The sequence below is a fragment of the Eretmochelys imbricata genome, chromosome 3 (assembly GCF_965152235.1).
Source record: "Eretmochelys imbricata isolate rEreImb1 chromosome 3, rEreImb1.hap1, whole genome shotgun sequence".
NCBI classification, from domain to species: Eukaryota; Metazoa; Chordata; order Testudines; family Cheloniidae; genus Eretmochelys; species Eretmochelys imbricata.
Genome location: NC_135574.1, coordinates 138,682,981 through 138,699,748, shown reverse-complemented (window position 1 = coordinate 138,699,748; position 16,768 = coordinate 138,682,981). Strand labels below are relative to the sequence as shown.

The 16,768-nt window shown below is 43.6% G+C and overlaps 1 protein-coding gene across 1 annotated transcript in view; it reads right to left on the bottom strand.

The window, feature by feature from the left end:
* Positions 1-16,768, bottom strand: part of WDR64 (WD repeat domain 64) — a 136,417-nt gene that overhangs the window by 105,752 nt on the left and 13,897 nt on the right. The window contains exons 3-5 of the mRNA XM_077812175.1: positions 13,525-13,627; positions 12,841-12,944; positions 6,690-6,719 (exon numbers count right to left, since the gene is read on the bottom strand). Of these exons, the coding sequence (XP_077668301.1) occupies positions 6,690-6,719; positions 12,841-12,944; positions 13,525-13,627 (237 nt within the window). The remainder of the gene's footprint in view (positions 1-6,689; positions 6,720-12,840; positions 12,945-13,524; positions 13,628-16,768) is intronic.

The window sequence follows — 16,768 nt, the reverse complement described above, 5'->3', positions numbered from 1 at the left end:
GGCAGCTGCCAGACCAGCCTAAGCACTCCCACTACTCCCTTTGGCCTGCCCTGTCTCACCCCTTCACTCCACCTCTAGCACCACTTTCCTACTCCTGCAAGAGGGTGTCAGACCTAAGCTGGTCCTGTCAGGGCCGGCTCTAGGCACCAGCAAAACAAGCAGGTGCTTGGGGCGGCACGTTTCTAGGGGCGGCATTCCGGTGCCGGCCATGCCGCCCCTAGCAACGTGCCCCCTCCACCTCAGCTCCGCCTCCGCTCTGCCTGCTCCCCTGCGCGCGCTGCTCGGCTTCTGCCCCCTCCCTCCCAGGCTTGCTGCACATGAAACAGCTGTTTCGCGTGGCAAGCCTTGGGGGGAGGGAGGAGAAGCCGAGCGGCGGCGTGCTCGGGGGAGGAGGCGGTGGTGGAGCAGAGGTGAGCTGGGGCGGGGAGCAGTTCCTCTACCCCCCCCATTACTTCCTGCGCTCCCTCCCACACCCTTGCTCACCTCTGCTCTGCCTGCTCCCCTGAACGTGCTGCCTCTCTCTCACCTGAGAGGGAGGGGGGAAGACGCAGAGCGGCAGTGTGTTCAGGGGAGCGGGCAGAGCGAAGGTGAGCTAGGGCAGGGGGTTGCGGGGGAGAGGGAGCTGCAGGAAGCAATGGGGGGGGGGAAATGCGGCATGCCCAGGGGAGGAGGCGGGGTCGGGGATTTGAAGAAGGGATTGGGAAGGGGCGGAGTTGGGGCGGAGCCAGGGGCGGCACAAAAAAAAAAAAGCAGGGGCGGCCAAAAATTTTTTTGCTTGGGGCAGCAAAAATCCTAGAGCCGGCCTGGGTCCTGTATCCCAGCTCCTCCTCTATGTCCTGCCATAGCTCCCTGGAGCTTCTGCCTAATTCTCACACCTCCCTCTAATTCCGACCATCCTGCTTTTTGCTAACCTTTCCCCTTCAGTCTCATTACAATCGACTGCATTTGACCTCTCTTCCCTCATTACGAGGCCATGCCTCAAATCTAATACTCACCATTCCATCCAACCTTTCCCAGCTCTCTGCTTCTGTGCCATTCCCCTTCTCCCTCTCACTTCCCCATCCATGCCTCCCTGATGCTACTGTGGAGCTTCCCACCCTACCTCCTGTTTATGCTCACCTCGGCTCTCATTCAACCAAGCAGCAAAATGAAATCTCAAGTCATTTCTCATCCTGGTGCAAATGAACGTTAGTACTGAACAAGATGGTTAGTACAGAGGGATGCAAAAGAGTGACAAGGAGGAGCAGAATAAGTTAAAAGCAAGCAGACTACAGACCACAAAAATCAGGGTCAGGTTATACACGCCCATGTGTGTGTGCGTGGGTGCGTGAGTGCATATAGACACAATTCAGCCACTGATCTACACACATGTACACATATTTAGCAGAAAAATTTGCCCCTCAGAATGAATGACAACTAGTACAATAGTGAAATATGCTATCTGGCTGCCCTGTGACATGTTTTAGCACATTCATAGTGTGTTCATTCACAGGTGACAGCTGAGGAAACTTTTGTTTTGATATTTTATCTTTACACTGAAAGCTATTTGGAAATCTCCAATTGCTATAGAAAACCACTAATCTTTCCATGATAATATAGTGTGTGTTCTACCTTCAGTATATGCAACCAACTATAATGAAGTTTCCCATTTTTCTGGCAAAGGCAAGAGTCACAGATTCAACGACTTTTAGGTCAGATGGGACCATCAGATCATCTAGTCTGACTTCCTGTATAATACAGGCAATATAATTTCATCCAGTCACCTCATATTGAGCCCAATAACTTGTGTTTGACTGAAGCAGATCTTCCAGAAGGGCATACAGTCTTGATTTGAAGACATCAGGAGATGGAGAATCCACTACTTCCCCAGTGATAACAGATTGAAGTTTGTTGACAATTTCAAAATAGTCAGAACAAATCGTTTGGGGTTAGACTGAAAACTTTTCACATTTTGGATGCATCAAAGAATCAAAACAAGTTTTGTTTCAGCTCAAACTAGATGTTTTGTTTCAACAAAGTGTATTCAATTTCAACCATTTTAAAACATTTTTAAATTTAAAAATAATAAAATTAAAGGAAATTTTGAAACAAAGTCATTTGTTATTGAAAAATTGAAACACATCATCAGCTTCACTGTTAAAAATCTGTGCCTTATTTCTAATTTCAATTTGTCTGGCTTCAACTTCCAGCCATTCTTCTTGTTATGCCTTTCTCTTCTAGATTAGAGGCCTTTAGTAACCACATTTTCTCCCAAGCTGGTACTTATACACGGTAATCAAGTCACCTCTCAATCTTCTTTTTGGGAAGTTAAACATATTATTTCTTTAGGTCTTTAACTATAAGTCATTTTCTCTAGTCCCCAAATAATTTGTGGCTCTTTTCTGCACCCTCTTCAATATCTTTTTAAAAATATGAATACCAGAACGGCATGCAGTATTCTAGTACTGGTCTTACCAGCACAGTATACAGAGATAAATTTATCTCCCTACTCCTACTCACTACCCCCATGTTTACACATCTAAGGATCACATTAACCCTTTTTGCCACAGCATCGTACTGGGAGCTCATGTTCAATTGCTTGTGCACTATGACCCCTAAATCCTTTTCAGAGTACCTGCTTTCCAAGATGCAGTCCCCCATTCTGTTGGTGTAATCTGCATTCCTTGGGACTAGATGCATAACTTTGCATTTGGCTGTATTAAAATGCATTTTGTTTGAATGGGCCCAGCTTATCAAGAAACCCAGATCGCTCTGTATGAGTGCCCTGTCCTCATCATTATTTACCACTCCACCAATCTTTGTTTCATCCACAGTTTTTATCACCAGTGAATTTATATCTACTTCAGGATTATTGATGAAAATGTTGAATAGCATCAGGCCTAGTACAGATTCCTGTGGAATCCCACTAGAAACACCCCTATTCACTGATGATTCTGATTTACAATTACTTTGAGACTGATCAGTTAACCAGTTCCTAAGCCATTTAACATGCATTTTATTGCTGTTGTACAGTGCTAATGTTTAAACCAGCATGTTGGGCAGTACTAAGTCAAATCCATACACAAGTCAAGATATATTACATTGATGTAGTTATCTTTATCAACCAAACTTGTAATCTCATCAGAGAATGAAATCACGTTTGTTTGTCCATAAAACCATAAAGGAAACAGGAAAGGATCTACTGACAACTCATGTTCTTCTTAACAATCTGGTATTTGGAAAAGTTCAGATTGTACAAGTATTCCAGGAGACTTGGCTTTTATTCCTGGATCTGTCACACAATGCTGTGTTATACTGGTCAAACTCACACCCTTCCTGTGCCTTGACTTTCCTGTCTTTTAAATGGGACAATTCCTTTCCAATCATGGTTTCATGAATCTCAGTTTTTTAAAATGCTATGAGAATTTAGACTGGAAGGAGCATAAGGTGTTATTCTGCAATACAGTGGCAAGAGCACTGCTGCTGAGAATTATCTATCAGCAGATGGAGAGTTCAGAGAGATTTTCTCACTTAACTTGGCATCCAGCATCACTTCATTTTCATAAAAGATACAGATTGATGGATGATCTAAAAGTGGCATCACAGACCAGATTAAATCAGATGAAAATGTCTTAATTTCAGACAGAGAAGAACGGATTGTTAATTCTACCATGCTGTTTCTGAAGATCTGGGACCAGAAATAGAAGTCCTGCAAGGCAAAGATGTCCAGCTATTCAGAAATTAATCAGGAGATACGGCAACACATTGTTCACAGCTCTTCATTCTAACACTAATTTAGCTGCTGGGGCTATGACGTCAGCTCATGTAGTTTAACACAGCACTCCTAAAGTTATTGGAGATGCATAGATTTATATCAGCTGAGGATCTGTCCCTGGAATCTTACTAAGAGTTCAAATACCGACTACTGAAACGAAAATTACGATTTTAATATACACTCTTTATTTTTTAAGACATATATTTGGTTCCCAAGTAGTTCCAGAATGGCTAACTTTATAACAGCATATATTTGAGCTGGCTGGAAAATAGAGTTTCTGTCCCATGAAAAAATATCAGGATTTTGAAATTTTCTTTCATCCTGATTCAGGACGAAAAGTTAAAATCTTGAAGTCTTTTGCCGAATGAACTATTTAGCAACAGTTCATTCTGGACATATCAAAACACTGGTTTCAACATTATTGAAAATAACTCAATTTGACCTTTTTTTAACACAGAACAGGAAGTCCAATAGTGGCCATTTTGATTTCAATTTGCAGTGCGTCAGTCGGTCAGGAGAAGGGCAAGAGGAGGGCTAGTTGAGTAGTGAGGGGAGGACTGTCTGACATACAGACACAAATAAATAAAAACTTCTTGTCCCTAGGATGGGAGATGAGGGCAGTCAGTGACCAATAGCTAATCCCAGAGATCCAAGATTAGGACTAATCTACACTACAAAGACTTTGCTAGCATAGCTATACTGACAAAGGCTCCTAGTGGGGACAACGCTTACACAGGTTAAAGCACCTCCCCAAGTGGCATAAACTCTACTGGCAAAAGGAATCTTAGGGTTAACACTAAGGCCAGGTCTACACGACAAAGTAACTCATTATCACTGCAAAATACCCGATGGATTCTTTGATTATATTCTCCAACCAGCAGGCAACAAAATCATCCTAAAGGTTTCCAAAATATTGAAAGTTCATTTATGTTTGTTCAGGAAAATCAGGGTCACTACTAAAAAAAACCTCAAACCCACAAAAAACCCAAACAAGCAATGAAAACAACAACAACAAAGAAGCTGTGCCATGGTGCAGCAGTATTCCCTTTCCTAAACAATATTTCCCAGAATTGTTACATTTAAAAAGAGTTAAAGAACATCTTCCTCCTGTGGGACCTTCCTTCAAATCACATTTACATTCACAGGATGAATCCTTCAGTAAAGCCCTGGGGACTACAGAAATTTGAGGCCCATGTCAGACAAGCATAGGATTTATGCAAGGCATTTAACCCCTGTTTGGTTGTGACACCTTAATAGTAGCTTGTGGGTTAGCACAGCTAGACATCGGGTGCGATTTCCACCTCATTGACATGCATGTCACAAACTGTTTTAACCACTTCTGACAACATCTATAAAAACCGCAGAATTTTATAGGGGATCTGATACAAGGATATTAACACAGAGAACTATGAAGTTAGGAAGGTGCCAATGCTCAAACAGTAACAGAGAACACAAGCCATAGCTGGTTTCCATATCCTGACCAAAATAATACACACCTACTTGTGCATGGTAGGGTGTTTCTGCTATCTCGTCACAGTCATGTGTGTCTATTTTAAAATACATCCCTGCAGTGACTACAAAGGTCAAATTAGTCCTTGCAACATCAGTTATAAGTTTAGGTGGATGGTAGTTGGAGAAGTTGGGTGGGTGGCCTAAAATATCTTTATTTCCTCTTAAGCAACACCCGCTTTGGTGGATCCATCAGCACAATTGCCCTGGCCCTGAGGGACAGGATATCTTCACTGATTGCAGCAAGGGGTCACATCAGCTGTTAGGATTGATGACAGACTTTGGTCCTCAAATCCTCTGAGGTAATGTGCTTTCCTAAGATCTGCAGTGCTATGTGATATATGCCATCATGTGCCAGCAATGCCCCTCTGCCATGTACATGTACATTGGCCAAACCGGACAGTCTCTACACAAAAGAATAAATGGACACAAATCTGACATCAAGAATCATAACATCCAAAAACCGGTAGGAGAACACTTCAACCCCTCTGGCCACTCAGTAAAAGACTTCAGGGTGGCAATTTTGCAACAGAAAAGCTTTAAAAACAGACTCCAACAAGAAACTGCTGAGCTTGAATTAATACACAAACTAGCTACCATTAACTTGGGTTTGAATAGAGACTGGGAGTGGCTGGGTCATTACACATATTGAATCTATTTCCCCATGTTAAGTATCCTCACACCTTCTTGTCAACTGTCTAAATGGGCCATTTAGATTATCACTACAAAAGTTTTTTTCTCCTACTGATAATAGCTCATCTTAATTAATTAGCCTCTTACCGTTTGTATGGCAACTTCCACCTTCTCTGTATGTGTGTGTGTATATATATATATATATACACACTTACTATATGTTCCATTCTGTGCATCCGATGAAGTGGGCTGTAGCCCATGAAAGCTCATGCTCTAATAAATGTGTTAGTCTGTAAGGTGCCACAAGTACTCCTGTTCTTTATTCTCAGGGTAAAATTTAGCCTTCGGAGTGTATTCATGTATGTCAGTCAATCAACTATACGATCCAATTAGGAATCTGTAGAATTGTATTTCACAACTCAGCATGCCACTTTTTCTTACTAAACTCGTAGTGTCAGCTGAATCTCACCACTTACTCTGCAGCTCCAGGAAAGATGCTGGAAAGATATACATGTGGGTGGGTGGGTGGGTGGGAAGAGGCATTTGGTGGAAGAAGTACTTATCTGAAGCATCCTTCCACCCAGGGAAACAGATACCCAAACTTCTCTGTAATTGAGAGGAAAGAATTGAACCAGAATATCCTGACATGCAGCACTATGCACAATGATGCAGGAGACTCAAGGAGAAAAGGAGGCTTAGAATAATGTTTACTTTCTAATTATTTCACTTCATTAACTGTTGATTTGTAATTGATTTTCTATCTAATTAGAAGGGGGGAAAAACCCAAACTTACTGCAATGTTTGTGCTTGTCAGAGCCCTCATCTGAAAACAAAACAGAAACAGAAAAAGATCATCAGTAGATGGCAGTGGAATTAAAAATCTGAGCACAGTCAGCTCAACAATCACCACAGGCAGAGAGTTAGTCACTGTGCTTTTTCTAGGATCTGGAACCAAATGGAATAACAAACCATGTCTCATAGACCAGAAGGGACCTTCATGATCATTTAGTCCAGGGGTGGGCAAACTTTTTGGCCTGAGGGCCACATTGGGTTTCCAAAATTGTATGGAGGGCCGGTTAGGGGAGGCTGTGCCTCCCCAAACAGCCAGGCATGGCCCAGCCCCTGCTGCCTATCTGACCCCCCACCTGCTTCTCTCCCCCTAACGCCCCCCCCAGGACTCCTGCCCCATCCAACCCCCACCCCCATTCCCTGTTCCCTGACTGCCCCCGGACCCCATGCCTCTGACTGCCCCCCACCACCCCATCCAACCCCTCCTCTCATTCCTGACTGCCCCCCCAGGACACCTGTCCCATCCAACCACCCCTTCTCCCTGACTGCTCCTGGAACCCCTGCCCCTGACTGCCCCCCACCGCCCCATTCAACCCCACCTCTACTTTCTGACTGCCCCATTCAACCCCCCTGTTCCCTACTCTCTGACCACCCCAACCCCTATCCGCCACCCTGAACTCCCGTACCCTCTATCCAGCCCCCCCGTTCCCTGCCCCCTTACCGCGCTGCCCGGAGCACCGGTGGCTGGTGGCTCTACAGCCGCGCTGCCCAGAGCACCAGGACAGGCAGCTGCACCAGCCGGCTGGAGCCAGCCCCGCCACCGCGCAGCACAGAGCACCGGGTCAGGCCGTGGCTCTGCAGCCCCACTACCCAGAGTATTGCACAGGCGGCGCAGTGAGCAGAGGCTGCGGGGGAGGGGGAACAGCAGGGGAGGGCCTGGGGGCTAGTGCCCCAGGCCAGAAGCTCAGGGGCCAGGCAGGAGAGTCCCGTTGGCCGGATGTGGCCCGCAGGCCATAGTTTGCCCACCTCTGATTTAGTCTGACCTCCTGCACATCTCAGGCCACAGAACTTCACCCACCCGCTCCTGTAATAGGCCCATACCTCCTGTGTGAGTTACGGAAGTCCTCAAACCTTGATTTAAAGACTTCAGGTTACAGAGAATCCACAAAGTGCAATTGTTTTCTCTTCATCTGAATGGGGGAGACTTGGTGTTAGGACTAGTGGGTTCAATTGTTCAGCCTGCCAGTGACTTAGAGCAACAAAGAGAGAGATGCTGTATCTGTAAAATGGGAATCAATAACTGCCATCTGTCTGCACTTTGAGATCCTTGAGGGAAAGAATGAAGTGCTATATGTCCATTTTTATAATGGCGTTCATGATAAGTCTTGTTCTGATGCAAGGCTGCTGCAGCCGGATTCCCAAGAAGATCAGTTAGTTTATTTCTTTATACATGGAACTATTCAGCTTGCAAGAGTGAGAATCCTGAACCAACCTTTTCTCTCCTGCAACCCCACAGGCAGGCAGCCCCGCCTCCTACCAGGATCTCACCATCATCTGTTTGCCACTGGTTTCTCTCAGATGTGCCCCAAACCCTCTATGGGCCACTTCAGTCATACATAGAAAATCTAGGACCAAATTCTGCCTTGGGAGGTGCAAGTAGGGAATACTCATTGGCTGCAGTGGGAGACTGAACAGGAAGCTGCCGTTTCAAGTCTTCCCTAAAACAAACTCCACATGCTGTGTAGAGTTAACAATCCACTGGCTTCCTGAGGTTTGGCTTTATTGACAAAGAAATTAAAACAGATTTCACCACCAGGATTCTGCCCAGGCATGGCTGCTCCTACTGCTCCTCATCAGACCACACCCCAGATCCTCCCTCTCTAGAAAGCCCCTCCCTTATATCTGATGAGATGGGTAATGAGATATCGTCCAGTGGGATCAACATTTGCTGTCAATCTAGAGTGCTTCAGGCAAATGCTGCCAGCCTGTGAGAGCCAAATACATCTTAGAAAGAAGGGTAGAATTTTGCCCTCAGAGATGAATTTACTGGTTTAGAAATTAATAATTAATTTTCCTTTGCCTCTACTTTAAAATTTAATAGCTGCAGACATAAGGGAGGGTGTGCGGGATTTACATTATAGCACTCAGTCTAGAAAAGCCTCTATGCTGTATTTATGTTGGAAGATAATTACATCTGAACAATTTACACAGCACACTTGGATGATGGAAGTGTGTCACTTGATAAGTTAAGTGATGATGCTGAAAGCCATCCAATCTGAATCAATCATTCTGAGAGTTGTGTAATGTAAATGACACATGCAGCTGTCAAAGCAATAATTTGCTGGAAATCATTTATTTTCCACTCTTTTACTAGTGTAGAATGAGGCAGACAGATATGCTGTGGGGTGAATAGAATCCTCTTCACTATTTCTATTTTCATTTGTAAAACAATTTTTTTCTTCTTTGCCATTTCCACCTCCCCTGGCTTCCAATTATTCTCAATTCCAGCTCCCTGTGTCCCAAAATCTCAACATAAGGAGAACACACTTTTTGAAGGAATACACCTGGAAGGCCATACAATTGCTTAGTCAAATTTGACTCCTGAATGTTACTTTGTGTAAGGTTAGTGGTGCCAGGAGAACACTAAATCAAACTATATGTTGCTTGTGAACACCAGTGTTTTAACTTCGATGGAGGCATGTTGGATTTACACCAGTATAGAGTGCAGAATTTGTCCTCAAGTCTATTATACCAGGAGAAATGTTTCTGCTTAGATGGGCACCCAAAAGTGTCATGATAAAGATCCAGAAAGTCACTACTCACATCAGACCAAGCATTGCCCATGGATTCATGGACATGGCTGCCACTGACTCAAGTGGGAAATATGTGCATCCAAAACCCAGAACCCTGTTCAAGTATCTAATCAAGTACAATCAGAACCTTAAAATAAATAAAACCTGAGTCTATTCATGAAGGCAGTGCTCATGAAGTGACAACCCAAAAGACAAATGACCTCTATATGCACATTGCAAGACCCATAAGTTTAGCTACAAGGCAAGCTTCCTCACATCATATGACCCTGCCAATATGCTACAGAGTTGACCTAGAGGAAACACCACTAAAGATGAGACACTAGGGTCCATTCCTTTTGAATCTTGATCTCTGGACCAAGGCTGCTGAAAAAGGTGCTAACACTGTTTTGGCTTTGATGTGGGCTCTTCTGCTAGTAACTGGAATCAGACCAACTGATTTCACAGCTAGAGACAAATTCTGCTGTCACTTGGGGTCTGTCTACACTGCAATTGGAAGTCTGATTGCAGCACACGCAGACATACCGGAGCTAGCTTTGATCTAGCTAGCGTGCATACTGATAGCATGCAGTGAAGCCATGGCAGCATGAGCTCCAATGCAGCCTAGCCATGTGAGTAAGTACTTAGGGTCTCAAGTGGGCTTGTATAGCATACGCTGAAGCCCGTGCTGTTGTGGTTTCACAGTTATTGGTACTCTCACTAGCCAGATTAAAGCTAGTGTGTGCCTGTCTACATGTGCTGCAATCACATCTTTGACAGCTGGGTAGACATATACTGGTACTGGTGTAAACCCAGAGCTATTCCAATGAAGCCAATGGTATTACACCTGTTTAAATCCACAGTAAGTGAAATCAGAGTGTGACCCACTTGGTAATGCTTTCATCATTTTCCAAGCAGCATGCACAGTTATACCAGCATGACTCAAAATCTCCATGCACAGCTTCAAAGACCAAGATGTAAAATCATTTAAACTCTGGAAATGAAATAGAGACACTGATGTCAAAGTGACGTCAATGGAAACTTGGAGGAGGCAGCAGCGCAGAACTATCTAAATAGCACAGGGAAAAATTTATTTTTTATTGCTGTGCTGGGTGGAATTCTTTTGCCTTGGTTTGTAAGAGGGATAATGTTCCTGAACACAGAGGCCTGGGCTTTCGGATAAATTATTTCAGTAGTTACCAAATGCCTCAATTTGGCTTTGGCATTTAATTACCCATATGAATCTTTGGTTGCCTCGTTCACTCTTTCCATGAGCATTATGTCCTAATTAGTTGAAACACCTGGACTGTGTTATTGTTGCTTTAAAACCTAACTGCATTTTTACAATATTGTGATAGACTGGCTGCACTCCGATCACAGAAATGACAATCTGCACAGATGTGTGATGTATGTCCCCTGCATTTTATAGCCTGGCTAGAGTAGATTTCTTTAACCATTCATAGAATATCTTAGACTCCTTGACAAATGTTGCTTTAATAATATTTGGAGTCTGAACTGCTATTAAACTGGTTACTGGAGAGTACTAAATGAGCACACTGTTCTAACCCTTCAAGATTCACAGGCCTTTTAGATCAGAAATTCCTCAAAAGGTGGAAATTCCACCCTGACACAACTCCATTAACTTGAGAAGAGCTGTGTCTTTTTACACTAGGGCTGAATTTGGCCCCACAACTTTAAAATGTCAAATAGTGCACATCTGGGAGAATTTCACAATAGACCCTCCAAAACCAGATAAACCCTGTGTTACCTGTGCTTGGAAGTGAGGAGGTGATGCAACTGCATCAGGTGCCCTCAGACATTGCAGAAGTGGGCTCCCCATTGCTCTGAAGAAAGGACTGCTTATATCAATGCACACGCATGGAATGCCTGCATAAGAGAGTAAGGAGGGGCTGCATCTGTTCTTGTAGCCCACAGTCTAGAGAACCGGCTTTGGAGCCGCTGTGACGCAGGCCTGTGGCCTCCCAGCAGGTCCTTGTGGAGTTCTGAACAAAGTCCATTTATCTGAGTTTCTGCCTGTGAGTTCACCTCCGATGAGCGACTCTTCGAACATGCAGTCAACAGGTTACTTCCACAAAAGCATTTAGACATCAGTATAAGTTAAGTTGCTCAGTGATAGAAATATGCTGTGACAGCTACATCTTTTCTTGTTTAGTACACAACAGAGGCATAATTTCATGATGATAATAGAAAAAGTGCTTAGAAGGAAAGCCAGTCAGTGGCATATATGGGATCATAGGACCCCCTGATGCCTGAGTGAATTTTTGGAGGACTCGAGGACCCAGCTAGTCCAATATCCTGTCTCAGATGGCAGCCAATAGAAGATACTTCAGAAGTTAAAAGAAATCTGTAACGGAGGTGAGTAGACTGGGCCCAATACCCCTGTGTCAGAGCAGGTGAGCCCAGTCTAGTCAGTTAAAAGGTCTGGGCTACCCCTGGACCAATAAAGGGCTGCTAGAGGCCAGGCAGCAGACAGTGATTGAGACAGACTGTGCCTAGGGAAGAAAAGCCATGGTGGAGAGAAGCTAACCCCGTGAGGAGTCCCTAGAGCAAAGAGCCAGGTGCTCAAGGAGACAGCTCGGGGGCTACTATTCCAGGAAGGGGGCCAAGCTGACGAGAGCTGGGGAGCTGTCAGGAGCAGGGCACTAGAGACCCCGAGGAGAGGTGACCCTGAAGCCTGAGAGCAAAGAGCGAGGTAAAAGACTGCTTTCTCTTCATTTCACTCGCATGTGGAAACGAATAAATCTGTGTGGCAGCACACGGGTGACAGTTGTAAGGTGGGGGAGAAGCCCTGCACTGTCACATAACCCCAGAGCAGACACTTACAGAATTGCCAATGCATAGGAAAAGTTTCAAGAGGCTGGTAAATGCCCTGAAGCACAAGGATTTAGTTCCTGCAAGCGTGCCTTTAAACTTATTAAACGTGGATATTCTCAAATAACCATATAAGTGTCCAACCCTTTTTTGACTCCTTGCTCTCACTTACATATGTAGCAATGAGTTCTACAGCTAATTGTGCTTTTTGTAAAAGTAAAAAAATAAAAAAAACAAACTCCAAAAAAGCCACCTGAGTTTTTAGAAAAAGCTCGACAGGTCCTGAGGAACCACCTTTTGAAATTTTAAGTGTCTGCACTTTCAGACAACTGTTGCAAGCTTGAAAGTAGGCAAGATTCACTAAAAATAAATCCAGTGACTATTTCCCTCAGTACTTAAAATTGTAGCAAAATTTACCTGGTTAAAAAGACATGTAGCTTTTACATATAAGCATGCACTTCTGTTTCATACTTCTTCAGTTCATAATATACAAAACAATGGGATAAAGAAAAATCTAGCATGAATCAGAATTACCTGACTGTTAAAAACGGTTAACGTTCCCTTCTGAGATGCTGTTATCATGAAATCCAACTGTGGCACCTTTGCTATACACTTAATCACATCTCGTCTCTTGACACCTGCCAGTGAAATAACATTTTTCTTTATCTCACATTTATAAAAAGCTAGGGAGACTAGGCAAAATACATAACTAGGAACAAGGTGCTAAGAGCACTTCCCTCGCTCCCATATGTAAAGGGATGGAGTTCAGAGATGTAATGGATGAGAATGCAGACTATTCAATACTGGCTTTAAATAATCATACTGAACTTTCAAATATTAATATCTTGAGGATGGGGCTGGTTCCATACAGCAAGCTGCAGAGGAATGTGGGGATGGGTGGGAGGAGCAGAAGAGGTTTGTTAAGAAGTAGTTTGGGTCAGGTGATCTAGTCATTTAAAAATAAGAAGAAAAGAAGAAAACAGGAAGAATTTGAGAAAATGGGCGAATAGGCAAGGCCTGTGTGCTCAATGTATTGAGACATATTCAGGTACAAACAGGACAGTGATGAGGGCCTACGATTAAAAAAAGAGGGTAAATTATGAACATGGTAGAACAAGAAGTGTGCATAACAAACAAACAGCCACGTGACCTCATAATTGTATCCTCAAAAAAGTGTGCACTAGAATAGATTTTGGAATTAATATTAAAAGATGGCACCTGCTTTTGTAATTCGCTGTCTTCGGGACACCAGGAAAACCATGTTTTCTTCATCTAGTTGGGAAGCAAGGGCATCACCTTCTACTATAAAGTAGCCAAAGATCTAAGGAAAATCCACAAGAAAAAAAATTCTAAAAAACATGAATATATGCATAAAGATAAACATTCACCTGACTCTGCTCAGTATTATTTAACATCTTTTCTATAAATAATCACCTATCTATACAATTGTATATATATATATATATATATATATATATATATATTTAATCACCTACTGTTATTCCTCTTCCCCTGACCACTGTCTACTTGTTTGTTCTTAGATTCTGTGTTCTTCTGAAGTGTTTGGAAAACACCGAACACTTAGTGGGTGCTACTGCAAATAGTAATTCTATTAAAATGCAAAAAAACTATTTGTGTAGCACTCTAGTTCATGTTTTACATGCAAAAGTCTTAAATGTTTTTCATTTCCACACTTCTGCACTTCCTGGTACAGGATAGGATTGGAAGAAATACTGAAACAATAGAAATATATTACTTTGTATCCTCATGAGAAAAGCTGAACATTTGAACGTCTGGAGTTGTACCACACACCATTTTGAAGCCTTGAGGTTTTCCCCCATACAATTTTATGTGGAAAACAAGGGCATGGGAGAATAGGGAAGACCTTGAAACAAGGTTGTTTTATACATTACACAGAGGTGTGTTGCAAGGTGAGTTCCCTGCTTTGGTGGTCTGCGCAGTACTCTCCCGAAATAGAAACAAAAGGTCTACTCCCTCTCCATTCCAGGGTGGGAAAAGGTTCCAAAATGGAAAGCCCTCCATGCTCTGGGTCCAAAAGCAGAGCAGCTGTCTCCTCATGAAGTGACTCCCATCTCACTGTGCTGCATAACTTTTCACTCTTTTCCTCCTCTCTTCATTATGCATGTCACCGGGACTGGGTTAAGAAGACCCAGCTGCCTCTGTTACTCAGTCACCTAATCCCTTCCTGTGTGGTTTGAAAAAAAATCTCTAAATCTGACAGGAAAAAAATGGGATTGGAAGTCTTGACTCTACCTTAGCAGCTACATGGGCTCCCGGGATCCAAATAGGTCATATCCCCCATCAAAGTCTCTTCATTTACTTTCTCTCACTAGTTCTAAAAATAGTGTGTTAGGGTGCTAGTCAAATATTCGCACATTTGTCTCACCTAGTCATTTTCTCTTTTATTACATCTATTATCCATCCTGAGAATTCCAATTTATGCCCTTTAGTGCCATGTACAGAACATTCTGCATAGTTTTGCAGGCAGCTTTAGTGCTCTCATCTTTCATGCCATTGCTGTGACCTCAGTCATTCACACTCTTAATGATACTGCAATCAACTGTCAATCACAACCCTTTACATTCTTCCTTCTGACCCCTCTTACTGCTGCTCTGCAGTTGTCTCTCCTTGTAACTACACATGAATTAGAGTTCCTCTTACCTGTACAGTTTTCTTAAGTGACACTTGGCAGTCACACCCTATTGTTTCCTTTTGCAATGTCACAGCATCGCCATCTTCCTTTGGTCTCTGAAGTAAATCAACCTTAGCATAGCCAATAATTCTTATATAAACTGATGATGCTAAAATATGGCAAATGGTTGATTCTTGCCACTTTTAAAAATTGATTAAATCCCTTGATTATTTCTAGTACTAGCACACAACCTCTTCAGGAAACATTGAAAGATTTGTTTCAGGCTGAAGAGCTATAATTGAATGTGTCGATTGTTATTTAATATTTACATGGCAGTAGCTCCCAGGGGCCCCAATCCAGACTGGGTCCCCTTTTAGGTATGGCTACACTGCAGTCCGAGGTCAGATTACAGCACAAGTAGACATACTCACAAGTAGCTTTACCCACGCTAGCATGGTTACATTTATTAGCGTATATGCAGCAGCACCGTCCGTACAAACACACTGGGGACAGTGATTACCTACTCACATTTCTAGCCCTCACTGAAGCCCATGCCACTGTCTCTTCACTGACATATTTATTCGCTGCCATATTGCTAACATGGGTATGTCTACCTATGGTGCAGTCACATTTAGGACTGCAGTGTAGATGTACCCTTTGTGGTAAGATGCCATCCAAACACACACAAAGACCCAGTGCTCACCCCGAAGTCCATGCAAGCAAAATACAAAGAGTACAAGAAGAGAAAAAAATTCATACATACAACTAGTGTACACACTCACAACTGTTCTTCTGCCTCTCAACCTGAGGGAGAGTGGGGGAGTCAAAGACAGAATCTCGGATTGTAGGCCTGAGTGACATGGAGGGAGATGAGGTTGTCAGTGGCTGAGAAAGAAGGAGTTGAGAGGGAAGGTGCTCTGTTTTGGCCAGGCAAAATTGAAGCTGATGGCAGTGCAACCAGGAGGGGATGTCAGAGACAGGTCAGAAGTGCAGACAAAGGCTGGAGAGTCATTGATAGTTGAGACTGGGTGAACGTGTGAGATCACTGCTGAGAAAGAGGGTACAAAGAATGGTGGTCCCTCTGACCCTGGATGGCAGCAGAGGGCCATCCGTATTTCACAGAGAGACAGAAACTGCAGTATGAAAGAGACCAAGCAGCTATAGAAGGAAAAGGGGAAAGCTGGGAATGAACATGAGGCTTGAAGGGGAGAGCCTGAAAGGATGGAGGGATGACTGTGAAAGGTGGACAGAGTGGAGATAGAACAGGAGTCCGGTTTGTGAAAGCTCGTGGTTGAACTAGGAGAAGAGCCCAAGAGTACTGGTTTCCAGTCCCCTGCTCGAATCACTAGAGAGCACTGCCATTCTCCAGAATTGCCTGTCTTGCAGCCACCACTAAACTGTTGATATCAACCAAAAATAAAACAAACTCCTCCTGTGCCTAATATCTTGGAATGGTGTCAAACCCATTTGAATTTATTAGAGCCATATCTAACCAGCTTAATTCAACCTACACATGTTTATGATTTGGTCCTATCATTTTATGCACAGTTATGAGAGATCAAAAATGGCTATGGATTCCTTTGGCCACGTTGGGTCCGATACTGGTTTGGCCCAATTTAGCTAAGAATGAGTTACAGTGGACCTAAATGACTCATGCCTCTCCATATGGGGGGGGGGCACAATCTAAAGGGAAGGATACATGAGTGCCCCAAGTCTCCTTTGCCCAGCGATGCCCACCACCCTACACCAAGCCTGGGGCTGCCACGCTCAACCAGCCCCGCCAGTGTTACCTGAGTGGGGACGTGCAGG